The following is a 16,071-nucleotide window of genomic DNA, read 5'->3' on the forward strand; positions in this document are numbered from 1 at the left end:
GGGGTGACTAAACAGGGTCTACTGTGGGGCTGTCACACATCCAGGTGCTCCCAGGTACCAGGCAGCACCAGGTCATCTTCCCAAAGGCCCTGCTCTCATGTGAGAGCTGACATTAGGGAGCAGGTGATACCTTCCTTCTTTCACCTCTTCCCATTTCTTCCTCTCATTGCACTCAGCATTTATAACACAGCTTCTTGCTTTATTTTCAGATTTAGTGGTAGCTTTCTCGATCTACAACTGATCTCAGAATTGATTTTACACCACATTTAATGGTGGCTACACAATTGCTTTTCATATGGAACGGGTCTAAATGGTATTCCAGCCTCTGATGCTTTCTTTTTTTTTTCTGTTATGGACAGTATAAATATCTGCTGCAAGAGGACTAGAGCAACAGAGCAGTCAGATGTGCTGGGATGACATTTAAAAACTTGAAATATCCTGGGACCTTCCTGACCCTATGTTGGTCTTTGTAGGCCAGGCATATGGTAATTCCAAATCAGTCGGCCAGTCTGAGCGCTGTACTAACATTTAATGAACTTTGAATTTGCAACCACAATATTAGGCAGCCATATTAACTGCTTCATTAGAAAAAACAGCATGGTCATGAGGAAGATGTTAGAGATTTAATTTACTTTTTGCAAGGCAAACAAAAGTATTCTCCAAAGTGTGACTGACACCATTACTCACTTTGCATAGTACTCTAAGCAATCTCGATGGCAGCAGTCCACTCATTTTGCAAGCTGCCACTTAATATCAGCAAAGCTAATGCGATCAGCCTTCCAGGAGCATCACTGGAGTTTCTTTTGAAAAATGCAGAGTGAATATTAGAAAATACTCCATTTGATCTTGATGTGGAGGGTACCTCCACAAATGTGGTATTTTTGCTCATATCTAACATCACAGAAAGAAACCGTGACCTCACCATAATCAACAGATATTCTTCCCACCCACTTGAGTGGCACCAGGAACTCAGGAACTCACCCATCACAGTTAGCCTATCTGCTAAGCTTACCATTCAAAGCATCCTCACTTATAAATCAGTATGACCTGAAAGTGGTCAAGAGTGACTGGGACTACTTGTGGAACTAAATACATACCTTTGTTTCTGAAACCGGTCCCTTAATGAAGACATTTACAAATCTCAGAAGTTCTGCTACATTAATAACACTGTGCAAAAGTGTAATCAATAGATATGTAGAGATAGCAGGCTGAAATATTATTATTCAAACACTTTAATACTGCTCTGAGATTGCAATCACTAGAACTTATTCCCTATGCTAGAGGTGCAATCATCTAAAACTCAGAAGCTGGATTGCAGACTCCTGCCGTGGGACGTAGGGCAGCCCTGTATTTAAGAGAAGGGGAGACAACCTCCCGAGGCCATCGTTTCAGACTGCCCAGCCTCAGTGATGGCCAGAAGCAGCCCCTCTGATGTGAGCTGTTGCTTACCAGAGGCGGTCCTATTTCACCTGCTGTTTGCCACAGCACTCAGGCGCATGTCCCCTCTTTGGGAACTGGCCCCTTCCAGTCACGGACACCCAGGCCCAAAGGTGCGGATCGTCTCATCTTCCCTGTCTGCAAGTAAAACAGCTCCTTATCTAGCTGACCTATTTTAGTCATCTGCTTTAGGAGGAGATTAACCTGAGCCTAAAAATACCTGCTTCTGTCCCCTGAATATAAGAGGGTGAGAGTCATCAGCTCAGCTGTATATATTTACTCTGTAGAAATATAAACTTAGAAGGGAGGAATCCCAGCTTTGATGACAGATTTACCGCTGGGATGCTTTCAGCAAAACATCTAGGTGCTATCACTGGCTGGCCCTGAGGAGACTTTCAGTGGCTACGATGTGAGAACCAGGGAAAAACAGAGGGCCCTTCAAGCTTTCCTTCTTCCCACTGCTCCTTCCCTCACATTTCTTCATGGGAGACAACATGAAACAGCTGTTTCTTTTGAAGAAGCTTGCTGAGCTGGGACTGCAGCAAGTGCTAGGTCACAGCTTGAGCTAACTTGGCTCCCAGTGCAGGGGAGGAGGCTAATGCGACTTCCGGCACCGGAGAGTCAGGGCTCCCTGGCCTACCAGAGACTGAGGTGTCATGAAGGAGCTGCCAGACTGGAAACTGAAATCCAAGTTTCAGCAGTGTCTTGCAGCTTTTTCCCCCCCAAAAAACCCCGTAGGCAAGTCATTCTGTCATTAATGTACTGCAGTAGTACTGGGAGGCTCTAATTGAACCTAGGGACCCATAATGACAGAGGCAATAAAAGCAGGTAATGAACCACTCTGCCTTTGCTCAGAAGAGACTGTAATTGCTCTTTGCCTCCTTTATCCCCACCTGCAAAATGCAGGCAGCAGAGACCTACCAACCTCACACCAGCACCATGAGCATGATTTCAGAAACATTTGTGAGAAATGCTTACAAGCCATGGAAACAGCCGCCTTAGAAAATAACAGCCATTAAAAACCTGGCTTGTAAAGCAGTGGAGCAGTATTTACCCATTTGTCCCATTTACAAATAATATCCCATTTATTAGTGGCATAAACCCGTGATCCATGGCTGGCAACCGTAAGCCCTCACTGTGCCTTTTGGGGCACGACAGGCCCAGCAATGTCTTTGCAGGTTTGCACCTAAGGGTCATTTGAAAGCTCGAGCACATTAAGCACAGAGTCTCTGCATGTTGTGTTCTACTCCTGACAACTCAAATTGAATCACTGTTTTCCTGTAATCAGGCAGTGGAGCAGCCTTTAAATTTAGGCTGAAATCTCCAGAGTGGGAAACGCATGCTGATGTTTGTACCATCAGCAAAGCACCTGGATCTTCACGCCACTCCAACACAATTGTGTCTAGAGCTCTTTCAGGCAAGATAAAAAACTCCACCACTGGGTTATCTCCACACCAACTTCTTCCTTCTTCTTCCCCTGCCTGAACTTTTCTTTCCTTGAGCTCAAGAACGCCAGCAGTTGAGCTCTTCCTCGCCGAAAAGCCTGATGCCCGTGGGCAGGTGAGGTGACCCTCCTAATGAGGGTCCTGCTCCCTGGGCAGGTGGCGCGCAGGCTGTCAGCCACGGCCACTCAAGGGGCTCTCTGCAGTGGCCACAAAAGCTGCCATCGGCACCCCTGGGAAGCACTTCTTATTGATACCTCCCTTTAACGCTCTAATATGAACCTCAGGGGGGAAAAATGTGCTGGCTTCTAAACAAGGGGGTGATCAGAAGTAAGAAGTGACCGACCCAGAGCTGGGCAGCATTTCACAGGGAAGCACCCACACACCCAGAGGACTGGATGGTAGCAAACATTGCATTTTTAATACGTTTTTTAAATTATCTCAGTGCAAACAGTAACCATGTATACGTGACAAAGACTTTGAAAAGTTAATTAACGACAGTGACTACAGATGCTTAAAGAGGATACTAGCACAGTTTCTCCAGTCTTTTCTGGAAAGTCCTGAATGTGTGTCATTGTAATAAGTGAAGAAAAACTGACTGGTCTGATAATTTTAGGGAGCTTTTAGAAAGGGCCCTTTTCCCTTTTGTCACACTAAAAGGTATCACTTCTATGGGAAACCTACCAGACGAGTGAGAAGTTAGGGCCAAAATCATTTGCAAGTTCTGATGCAGACTGGGGTCCTGTAACAGTAGCTGCTACAGAAACCCACACCACGCAGTCCAGGCCCAGGATCCTACGTTTTAATTTCTAAGTAGATTCCTCTTAAGAAAGCTTCTTAGATCTCTGAAATACTTGAATATGAGAGTATTTTCTTTTACGCACCACGCTTGCTGAATCTCCTGCCCTTTGGGAGCTCCAGGCTGCACTGCTCCACCCCGACTATGGGACTCCATGCAAGGATGAAGCTGCTGACAGCACTGACAATAAACAATAAAGAGGTGTCTGTATTGCTATACATGCATATCTGAAATGCGTACAGGCTCTGTCACACCCCCTGTGAGAAGGCTTAAGTATCTATTGGTATAACCCACTCCACTCCACGCAGGAGGAACAGCACTGCTCATACAAGATGCTTGCAGAAATGATAACGTTGTCTCTATACTGAAGAGCCCTACTGACTGTGTTATTAAGATCCTTTGAAAAATGAGGCTTCCAGCAGAAATTGCTAAAATAGTACCTAGGAGAGATACAAAAGCTTGCCATCAACATATGGAACACCTAACCAATTTACAGCACTGACTGTTTCTTCTGAACAAAGTATAACAGAAATACGTATTTTTGAACTAGCGATGTAGAGAAAAATGGACTTCTAAGTTACTCTGACCAGGGTACAATACACTTATCTAAATCTGAGCTAGTATTGCAGAAAAATTGCTAGGAACTTCTAAAATATGATTCATCTCATCCTTAGGCAGGTATCAAAAAATACTCTAATGAACTGCACTACAGAGGTACTTATTTCCTGTCAGTGGCCATAAAGGGAGTCTAGAGAGCTAACTGTGACATATTTGTCTATCTAAAATTGCCAGAGATCCATCCTGTCCATTTTCCAAGGCTTTCCTGTAGATGCAAGGCTTTTGATATGGGCCACGATATGAAAAATAAGCACCACCGTGCTCATTCTGCCTCAGAGCATTTCCACGTCCCACAATAGGTAAGAGCAGCAGCAGATTTGGGGGGAGTCTAGTGCAGCCTTGTGGCTCTGGTGAATCCCCATTTGGTTTTGAGTATATTTCAGTCAGGAGTCTGTGTCTTAAGAACTTCTAAGATAAAAGACTGAATTTTTCAAACAGCGCAGCCCCACGACTAGTCATGTGTCCATGATTTCAAGGAAACTAGAGGCAAATAACAGCAATACCATTAGGTGATCTCCACCTTCTCCACTCATTCTTAAGGGTTATAAGGAAAATTAGTTCAGGCTAGATGCTTATGCTTTACTACCTAAACTTAAATAGAATTACAACCCTGGCCCAAGCTAATTGTCTAGACTGCCTGTCTGATGCTGCCACAAGTACCTCTTTCAGCATGTCTGGAGACCTATCTTCTACATTAGGGTAGTAGAATTCCAACCAAAGTGGTAGCTGGTAACTGCTGGTAACATGTGGCAGGAGGAGGGAGCAGAGAAACATATCAAACATTTTAGAAATACTCAATTTTAGTATTCACCTAGCTCCTCCTTATTTTAGTCACTCAATGTCCACTGCAATGGAGGTGTCTACCTGAGCTGTGATAAAACTTAGTAAAATGTAAGAGAAGACATTACATGAGCAATCAGCACGCCTCCCTTGACTTCAAGTAAAACTTCTATACACTGCATAAAGATCAAACCTATCACTTCTATATTAAGTGGCTTTTGCCTTAAATTGCAAAATCACAATGTAGTCTTGAACTTGGCTGCTTAGCATTTCACAGAGAACCTCCCTGGCTCTTTCCACATGGCCTTTCATGAAGAAGACACTAACACTTTCCAGCAAAGTCAACAAGCCATGCTGCCTGTCTCCACTCTGAGGAATGGACTCAGGAGCCTCTTCTGTCCAGCTGACAGAGATAAGTAATAGAAAAGCTCTGCCTCTACGTGCGAGACCCAGGAAAACCTACAAAGAGACATTTTCCTTTTTCAATGTCTCCTAAAATTAACATTTGTTTGTATTTATTATTCATTTAGTTATATTCTTATACAAGACTTTTACTCATAGGTTTTGAGAGGTTGAATACATTCTTTATCACATTTTACTAAACCAGATTAGAGTCTGTTTAGAAGGACTCTGTTTTGAAGTGAATCTCCCTCCACACCTGCAGTTCTCCTGCAGCTTCACAGGTGCTAAACGGGGAGAAGCACAAAATCAACAAAACTCCTATAGGTGCCTTTACGTCAGTGCTATCTCGGCTAATTCTCAGCATTATAAGGAAACATCACTATCAGGGGAATTTTCTTAAAATACTTTTTTTTTGGAGAAATTTCACAGCAGCTGCAGGTGCATGTATAGTTTGTGAACAGTGAGTTCCTTAATGTTAAGTGTTGCAATAAAATCCTGGCATACCGGTGAAGTTACCATCTCCTCTGACTTCACCAGCCTTCCTAGAGGAAAATAATTTGAGCATGCCTCCTGCTACAGAAATAGCCTATGCACTTTCCTTTATCAAAGACCACAGCAGACACCATGACTCAGTTTGAGCTGTTAAAAAGGAAGATGTACATAAACCACGTTAAGTACTTTCTTCAGATGCCATGAATTGTACCTAGTGCTATTTCTCATAAACAAGCTCCCTTTTTGATCTACAGTGATCAACCTTTGCCATCTTCATGGCTGAATTAAATTCATCAGGAACAAATGCCAGGCCTGCTTCTTCCCCTGCTCGTGAGCTAAGGGGTCTCATTATTTTCAGAATATTCATTAGACTCTCTAGTTAATCTAAAAATAGTAGGGTTTTTTCACAGCCGAGTGACTAGTGGGCAGCAGATTCATGCATTTATCTGTTCCACAATACAAGATGTGATAACTACATGTACTCAGACACTGTGCCTTCAAGAGATGGTTGCCATAAATAGACTCCACTTTACAGTATTTGACATTGTCAAAGGACTGGTTAACATTCACTAATAGCCATTAACTAATTCAGCTTCAGGGCAACCCTGTGAGCTAGGTAAAACTGATATAATTAACGCATGAGTAAAATGAGATTTAGGAGTTAAGTCAGTTGCCTGGGCAGAGGCCTTCATGGTCTACTGGATTAGACATCTGTCTCTCCAACCAAAGAAGTTGAATCTAATCCTTTTTCTGACATTGATTTGCTGTGTGACCTTAGGGAAAGTCAATTAACTTCTCTGCCTCAGCTGCCCTAGAGATAATGATGCTTACCTACCCAGTGACACATGGGTGTTTGGAAACTGTACTAAACGATACTTTTAATGTACTCTTAAGGCCTATCAGTGGACGAGGTGAAACATTAAAGCTTCCTAGCTTTAATGTCCTTGCTGTCTTATCTAATGCCTCCTCGCCACACCAGAAATAGCTTGGGGGTAAGGAGGAATTTCTTAGGCTAACACACTGCTAGCAAAACTGTGGCTGGCATCAGGAAATTTTATCAGATCCTGTCTGAGCAGCAAATTTATTTAGAGTACAGGTCAGTGCTAGAACTGCAACAGAAAGATTTTAAGCTTGGCCGTGGAAGAAACCAGCATCCTTCCCATGTTACCATGAGGTAATGAACAGACAGCTACGGCCATCTCCACTGAGTGTCCCTGATTCAAAGGCGGCAGAGCCTGTCTGCAGAGACTTGAAAGCCTGCGCTCATGCACCATCCCCAGTTCCCTTGTACCTCTAAATGAGATTTCTGCAGGATAATTTGTACAGGTGGCCTTATCATTAGCAGGGATGCAAACCCAGAGGGAGAGTACCCACGTACACGCACCTTCTGGAGCAGATCCCCCTGATCTTGCCATCTCTGAGTGCTGGAGCATTGTACTTAAAAGGAAGACAACTAAAACCTGCTCTGTTCAGTTCATTAGAAGCCGTCCTGTTCAGCCTGGAGAAGAGAAGGCTCCGGGGAGACCTCATAACAGCCTTCCAATATCTGAAGGGAGCCTACAGGAGAGCCGGAGATGGACGCTTTGTCAGGAGATGTAGTGACAGGACAAGGGGTAATGGTTTTAAATTGGAAGAGGGGAGATTTAGACTAGATATTAGGAGGAAATTCTTTACTGAAGGGTAGTGAAGCACTGGAACAGGTTGCCCAGGGAACTTGTGGATGCCCCATCCCTGGAAGTGTTTAAGGCCAGGCTGGATGGGGCTTTGAGCAACCTGCTCTAGTGGAGGTGTCCCTGCCCATGGCAGGGCGTTGGAGCTCAATGGTCTTTAAGGTCCCTTCCAACTCTAACCATTCTATGATTCTATGATTCTATGATCCTTGAACTTCTGTCCTCTTGCCAGCATAGTCTTTCATGATGTGCCATAGGGCATTAAGAAGTATTACTTCTGTAGTTGGCATTTGAACTGCCCAGCAGGTATCTAGGCTGCTGGTGTGTGCGTGTAACTTTATATCCCTTTTCCCATATTTGACCTTGTTTTTAATTATTTCTCCAAAATATTCTGTTGGTACATATAATGCTGCCTAGGCCCATAAAATCTCCCATAATTCTAATACAGCAAGAAACCCGTCAAGTGGGATGGAAGAATTTATCTCTTACATTTACCTTTATTTCTGCGAGCAAGATTAACATTCCTTCCTTTTAATACTGAAGGAAATGTCAGGGTTTTTTCCTTTTTGCTTGGTGAATTATAGCAAGTGCGGTGGACACTCATGCAGCCAGAAAAATAATAACCTGCTCCTGCCTCTGATGTGGCACCAACCGTTTCTTGGCATCCCTTCTGCTGCTGATCCGCCCCTGCGTCGGCTGCTTTGTTTCACTGCCCCGCTCTCTCCATCCTCTGACCAGTTAGCACTCGTCTCTTCTCCACCCTCCCAGCTCTACTGATAATGTGTTTAACATTTACTTTGATGCTATTTCTTGAGGCTTTGCAAAATCTGTCTTGGAAAGAAGACCATTAAAAAGAAACCCTTTGGGGAAAGACAGGGAGGAAAGCTAAAGCAGAAAGGGCATGTGCTTGTGTATAATATACCCCTGTAGGCTTTGTTTTGCTGCAAGCCTGAAGATGACTTAATGCAGACCCGTACTGCTGTAAATAGGGAATAAATATTGTATTCTCCTAAAATACATCTGGGCTAATTCAATAAACTCTGACTTATTGGTTGCTACTTGGGCAAAAATCTGCATATTAAATCCCAATAAATTACTAATGAGCTGTCAGATCAGTAATATAGATATTTCCAAGGCTGAAAAAATGTCTATAGCTTGTCCCTGTATATTTACTTTCTGCAGAGGCTACCGGTGTGGACTAGCACACAAATGGCTCCATGTCTGTGCATTGTGGAAGAACTTAACGGTGACTTGTAGTAGCTTATAAAACATAGTCCAGGATCGTATACTAAGTGTGACAAAGAGCATGAACTAAAATCGTATTCTAATGCCTAAATATGAGTTTTCAGTGTTGGTTTTTCCCCTCGTTAAAATTACCCGTGTGCTAATAGATGATTAATATGTAACATTTCATACAAGCAGAACATGTAATTGTATTCAGAGAGATTGGTGGGTTTTTTCAACGCTATTGAAGACTGTACTCCTTCTAAGCATTTGCAGCTTATCTAGTAATGTTATCTCCTGCACTTGCATGTTTTGGGGTTTTTTTTGGGTCACACTATACAGAAAGTTAGAACCTATACCTTACTGCACCTAATCTACTAATGCATTGAAGCATCCACTTAACTTAAAGGTTGAGCTTCAGATCTCTGCTGCATTAGGCTCTTTGTTTAAATATGTTTCTTTCAGTTCTATATTGCATATTTTGCAAGACTTCATAAAACTACCCAACTCCCCAGTTCTATAATCTGCACTGGAGACCAAAAGCTGTGACTTTAACTTTATCTATCAATACAGTAAAGAATATGTAATTCCAGGAAGGACAACTTATTTTTCTTTTTCATCTTAATTCTTTCCAGTAGCTTCTGTTTAACCCAATATACAAATAATAACAGTTTCCTATGAGATGTTTTCCCATTTTTAAGTTTAGAATGAAATATAATACATGTAATTTTTTTAAGGTGAGTATAAAGGTGTATGGACTTTCAGATTTATATTGGCTTTGCTGTAAATTAATGTTGCTGAAGTAAACGGACAGACTTGAACTTTTGGTGACCTTGTAAAATACTGGTGGCTATTCATATGAAACTGGGTCTATCTGGATTGGAAAACGGAAGGGACATCAGTTCACCTTAAGTTTAGTAATTTGGTAATTGTTACTGTAAACAGTGTTTTTACTTCTTAGTGTGATCACTAGAAGACAATGCATAGCCAGTATTAAACCAGGACAGACACAGACGATAAAGGCAAAGCTTAATCTTGCTAGGATTAGTGACTCTAAATTGATACAACTGAAAAAACATTGAAAAATGCTAAGTTAGGTGGCTTCAGGGACTAGCAAAATGACTTGCCTGGTAATTTTCAAAAGTCTTTAGAGACACTGATTGCACCTGGAACCTCTGATTTGATTACCGAAATAAAAATTGTCTACTGTAGTAGCCTCATCTGTACTTTAATTAAGAGCTTTGTATTTAAATATAACCATGATCCCCTGAGGTTATTTTTAAAGTAAGCTTCTGGCAAGGCAGCAGTGTTGTGGATTAGAGGCTTGGAATTGAGGAAAACGCATCATTCACCATACAGTTTAGAATAATGTGTGCATATATATAAATACATGTGTATACAACATCATGTAACAAGATACAAGACTGGATTTATTAAAGCCAAATGGAAAGATATTTCCTCCTTTAATATTCTAGATCTCTTTTAATATATGCGATGTAGAGATATTGCACTGCAGTTTGATTCATGTAAATACCACAACAGCACATCAATCTGATACTGTCCAATGAAAGCTCCATTTTTCTACAAATGTAAAACCAAGTTATTGACTTAGCCGTCTGCATCTACTACCCCATCTAACAGTGGCTGTTAGACTTGATGTGGATATATAAGACATATCAGCCATCACCTCACCATTTATCACAGAGCATGCAGCAGTGCCAGACAAAGCACTGTAAATGAGCAGCAGGGATGGCAGACTGGGGGTGCTAATGAACAATGTTAAAAGGGAAGGGGCGGGGAAAGGGCGAACGATTCGTACAAGACATGTTGGAACATGAAAAGTCACATAACAGATTTTTCCAGCTCTTATTTCAGGAGAGAACTTACAGCTTCCAAATTTTAATGGGCAAGCATGTGCATCCATTGGGAAATCTTCAAGCTGCATGGGACATTCAGCAGAGATAGTCAATCTGTGAGGAGTAAAAAGAAAACACATCATTTTTTTTTTCTGTGCCTTCACTTTAGGCCTCTCACTGCAATACACGAGTGCTGACACAAGCAAGCTTTTCCTGAAGGCTTCTCACTCCTGCTGAAATCACAGCAACCCCCAGTTAAACTCAATGCAAGATAAGCCAGGTGGACCACTGTGTGTGCATGCTGTAGGCCTTATCTAGTCACGCTGACACACGTGAACTCATTTTATTTATGTAAGCTGTCCAGTAAGATCTTTCTTTCTTATTCGTACATGAAGGAACTCCTGTGCTGAAGCTTCTGCTACACATCTTATTCTTATCTGCTTTCTGTAGATACTGTAACTGGACTAGGAATTTGATTCCTGAGCACAGCACTGTTACAGACATAAAGAAGCACTGACTTTATATATACATGTAAATACTTAAAGACATAAAAATAGATATTTTAAAGAAATGTATATGAAAGTATTTATATCTATATATAAAGTCATATATAAAGTCAATGACTTACATATACAATTTTATATATGACCTTATATAGCACTAGAGTCAGTTTCTGTGAAAATCACCTGGTATCAGGGAAGTCTCTTTCAGTTCAACATACTGTGAATTACCTGGGCACCTTGTCAGGAAAAAAACTACAGGGTTATTTCCCCCCACTGTATTGCCTGGGGAAGCTATTCTATCCTGGACCGCCCTGCCAGTATGCTGAAATTCTTGAGCTATAGTGGAAACAGACATATCCCGTGGATGTTCTGTATGACTGACAGATCAAGCTGAACACAAAGAAAAGTCTGACGTAAATTTCTGAGCAGTGCAGTATCAGTTATACTGCTGTCAAATATATCAAGAAAGCCAAAGGTTACTTTTCTAGGTGTACGCAGGACATAGCACAATGAGAATCTGGTTTTGATTAGGCGATTTTGATATTTGCATAATACAGATGGCTTGCTCAGGATAGTGAGGACGCAAATCTCATCTCATTTTACATTATGAATGCCCTTATGTCTTTCTTGTTTTATGCTGCTCTTCCTCCTCAGAGGCGTCAGATCAGAGATACCCAAAGCCTCACAGACTGCCCAGTGCTGGGGTGACACAGGGCTCTGCTGGAGGGCAGCCTGCTTCCTCACCAAAGAAATCCACAACACCGTACCACCAGAATGCAAAATACCCTTTCCTATCACAACAGCCACATGTAGCGATACTCCCCAGCTATATATACTCACCTCTTCATATCAGCACACCAAAGTGAGTATTCTTGCTACAAGAACCTCTATCCAAAGGGATCATAAAGGGTAACAATCTGTCCATGTACAGATGGCACAGCGTTCAGCCAGTCCAATTCAATACAACACAATGATGCCTTGCCGGGGCACTCCAGCTACATGGACAATAAATTGGGGGAAACATCTCCGCTCTCTGCCAACACACAGAAATTTTGGAGCTTTACCAATAGCTGGAAATGGCAAAATAAGCACAGAGAAATGCAATAGTGTTGTTGGCTAGAGGTCGTATCACGAGGATGAGCTGGGAAACAGGGAGGGAAAAAGGCAAACTAATAGAAAATGTAAAGGTAATACACCATATAAAGCAAAAGAAAAAAAAAATCCCATTCAGAACAAAGATAACTGTTAGGAACAGACGGGAAGCCTACAATATAGACAAGAAATTACTTAGGCCTGAGATACCAGCCCTTAGGCAAAACTGATCTTGGACTTTGTTTTTGTAGAAGAAATTTTAAAATCACTAAAAAACAGAGTTGTCTGCAGTGGAGACTGCCCTTGGGCACCAAAGTCAGCAAAGCCACAGTCACTGAGAGTGCTACATGGATGAATTTAACAAGCTGGTTCTGGTAGTAACATCCTGCCCAGAACCTGTATCCTTTTCATAAAAATCACTCTAATGGGTACTTGAAAGCAAGACTGCCATCCCTCAGTGCATGGTTGTATTTTCTGTACTAAGTATTGCAAATTTAATTTTCATGATAAATTCAGAAACCTTGCTCCAAGTGCCATAAGAAAGCTGGCGTGTTTTACTGCTGTCCATCTCCTGTGTATTTGTCTACCAACAGTTCAAGTAAATTTTTTCAAATTCTGCAGCTTGACAACATTTTAATACACATACTTGTCATCTGCAAGCATCAAAGGAGGGGATCCCTACATCCATTTACCAAGAGAGCAGCTGTGGAATTGGAAAGTGAAGGAAGACTCAATGCAGACTTATTAGTAAGACGTTCTGTTTCATCTGATTGTCCAATGAATTGCATCCTGCTGCCTGCATATATGGAAATAACCCTTGTGTGTAATGAGGAAGGCTGTAGACATTCCTCAGCTGTAAATGTGCAGGAGAGGTGAAGATGAGGTGCAGAGAGACTGTGACCTAGTGGAATTTAATCAAATCCCTCCAGAGATTATTTTTGTCTGTCTTAAATGAAAGGGTAGCACATAAAGCTGGAGGGCACCTGGTTGCCGTTACCTGTCTCAGAAGCCACAAAAACCTTAGTGGTGCCATGGCCACTCCCGTGCCCCCTCTGAATTCCTTATCCAGCAAAAGGTAGCATATCCCTTCAAAGGATGGTGTCTGGTGCAGTCTTCTGGGTCTAGCCCAGGGGTAGGGAGAACCAATTTTAGCAGCTGCAAATGTGTTTGGGTACAGCCTTTCCTTTCATTATCATGAATTCTTTGGATGAAGAAGTTCTTTCTGCTCCTTATCAATGATACCTACATGCTGCTTTCCTTTTCCCATGCCTCCATCCTAGGGTCACCCCTAGTCTGGCCATCTTGAACAAATGAACTGGCTATACCTGTTTGTAACATGCTATTTTTAAAAGTATGTAGCTGAGCCTCTCACACAAATTTAAAATGCTCAGTGAACACTCTCCCAGCTACCTCTTACAAAGTGGGCATTAGCCGAGCCTTGTGAAGCGCCTTGTAATGGGCAATGCAACAGAAGACTTGACTGAGGATTCTGATATAACACATAAATGTCACCACCCTGAATTTCTGCAGAGCGCTCTGTGCCCAACAGGAGCTGTTTTTCATTACTGTGTAAGGACCTGAAAAACAGAGTCACTAAATTGACTCCTGGTTCAAAGAGACTGGATTTCCTACTGCATGCAGAAAAGAAAAAAAAAAGCGCAGCACAGCAGCTGTCTCTTACACTCTGGGGGCTGGAAGCATGGGTCCCTGCATACAGATTTGCTCCTAGGTGCAGAGCACAAACGATATATTCACATCAGAACTCCAGGAGTCACAAAGAAATTGATATCTGGGTCTGCTTCTTCAAATGTCACCTGGGGTGATATTTGCACGCTTTGGCTTTTAACATTGTGTTAACGCATACCCTAGTTTACACAGCTGATTATAACAAAATTACTCCCAGTTTGCATTTATTGAAAGAAGGGAAAGGAGGCCTTGCCATACATACATGAAACAGCCTTTGCCTAATTCTTTCAATGTGGTCACTCCAGAACGATCTCCCAGTGCTCACTGCAGCACAGTTATCTGAGCTAGAGACAGTCTCCAAACCAGGATTTTTCTGTCACAGCATAAGCACTGCTCAAACTGCAGTTCTTTCCAACAGAAGCATTTAAAAGCTTCCCTCCTCCACCATCATTCTGTGTTAATAAAAGCCCTATGCGATTAGTTTCACTCAAACAGAGTTTTTGACAAGATTATAAGAGTCTGTTAAAGGTCCTTTACAATGGGAAGACGAAACTCTGATTTTATTGAAGTGAATGGTAAAATTCTCCCTGACTTCAGTGGGGCCAGTATTCACCCAAAATATGTAACAAACCTGGTTACAGCTGCTGATTTATCATTAACGACTTCACTTTCATAATGCTCCAAATACTTACACTGCTATCCAAACGTTAATCAACCAACAAAATGCTACAGCATACCTTAACTATCTGAAAAAAAAAAGTTAGGGCTACAAATTATTTCACTTCTCATCCAAATTGTACATGAAAGTTTCATCAAAGCTTCATTATGTATAGCCTTTACTTTAAGAACATAAAGTGATTACTGATGTTCTGTTTCAACAAAATATAGACACGTAACCGAATACTCATCTAAGAAAAGCACAGCAATTCAAGCAGCAAGTCTTCTTCCCTCCAGAAAAGTCACCTTCAACCATTTCCCACGGGAGAACTAAGTAAGGCAATGCTTTCAAGAGGCCGTTGCTTTTTAGCAGATGGGGGGAGAAGGAGGTGTTAAAGTCAAGGATGTGGGAAGGAAATAAACGCAGATGTTTGGGAGCCAGCAACTGTGCTGCAAGGAGAGCACAAGGCACTCTGTCCCGCAAGAGCCTGTTTCAGGGGGCTGCAGGGAACCTCCCCGCTGTTCCCATGATTTCCCTCAGTGCAAGGAGCATCTGCTCCTACTGGTGGGAAAATAGCTGGGAGACTGAGCAAAGCTATCATCTCTCTGCTACCCTGGAAGTGTAGAACACACTTTCCGGAGTATTATCTGCAGCTGCCAGGCAGGAGGTGAGGGCAGTCACCTGCCCCGGGAGCCAACAGCCAGACGCAGAAACACGCTTTTTCTTATCAGCTACTAGCTTTAGTATGCAAACAAATTAAAACAGAGAGCTTTAGAAAGAGAGGGGAGCAGAAAGGCAGAGTCACCAGTGGCTTTTGGGAGAATTTAACTCAAGATAAATGTTGAATAACAAGAGTTACTGATGAGGGGGACACAAAGAAAGTTTTGTTGTCTCTGAGCTACTGGGGCTGGAGAGATATGAAGCTCTTCTGCCCGTTTACCCTAATCCCCAAACCAGCTCTGTCTTCTTAGTTGTTTATTTCTGTGCACTGCCCTTGCCCCTGACTAAAGGGAGCATTTTAACACTGTGCTTTGGCCCTACCTGTGCTGGCAAGCAGTACCCACTGTGTGGCTCAGGCCAGAAGGGGCGCAGAAGAGGCAACGTGCCCTTCCCAGAATGACACCACCCATCACGATTTTCCTTTAAAAAAGGCAAAATGTTTGCTTGAAACTCATCTCAAACCTATCTCAACATCTCCCCAACATGTCAAAAAAACCAGTTAAGTGGATCCAGCCTTACCCAATCCATACCCCACCTCAAGGGGCTGGCTGGCTACCTGCAAAGGGAGACTTCAGGGTTGGGTCAGACCCTTCTAAGGAACCAACTCCAGGAGGAGCTTCCCTGGGTACCTGCTCTGACAGGACCTCAACAGAACAATTTGAACCCTTGCAGCATCTCCGGTATGCACTCTT

At 42.4% G+C, this 16,071-nt stretch overlaps 2 protein-coding genes across 2 annotated transcripts in view; one reads left to right on the forward strand and one right to left on the reverse strand.

Moving 5' to 3' along the window:
- Positions 1 to 16,071, reverse strand: part of GABRA5 (gamma-aminobutyric acid type A receptor subunit alpha5) — a 58,114-nt gene that overhangs the window by 17,982 nt on the left and 24,061 nt on the right. Inside the window, exon 5 of the mRNA XM_074147392.1 lies at positions 10,752 to 10,834. Within this exon, the coding sequence (XP_074003493.1) occupies positions 10,752 to 10,834 (83 nt within the window). The remainder of the gene's footprint in view (positions 1 to 10,751; positions 10,835 to 16,071) is intronic.
- Positions 1 to 16,071, forward strand: part of GABRB3 (gamma-aminobutyric acid type A receptor subunit beta3) — a 196,075-nt gene that overhangs the window by 11,031 nt on the left and 168,973 nt on the right. The gene's annotated exons all lie outside the window — the stretch shown is intronic.

The sequence above is a fragment of the Numenius arquata genome, chromosome 1 (genome assembly GCF_964106895.1).
Source record: "Numenius arquata chromosome 1, bNumArq3.hap1.1, whole genome shotgun sequence".
Lineage (NCBI taxonomy): Eukaryota > Metazoa > Chordata > Aves > Charadriiformes > Scolopacidae > Numenius > Numenius arquata.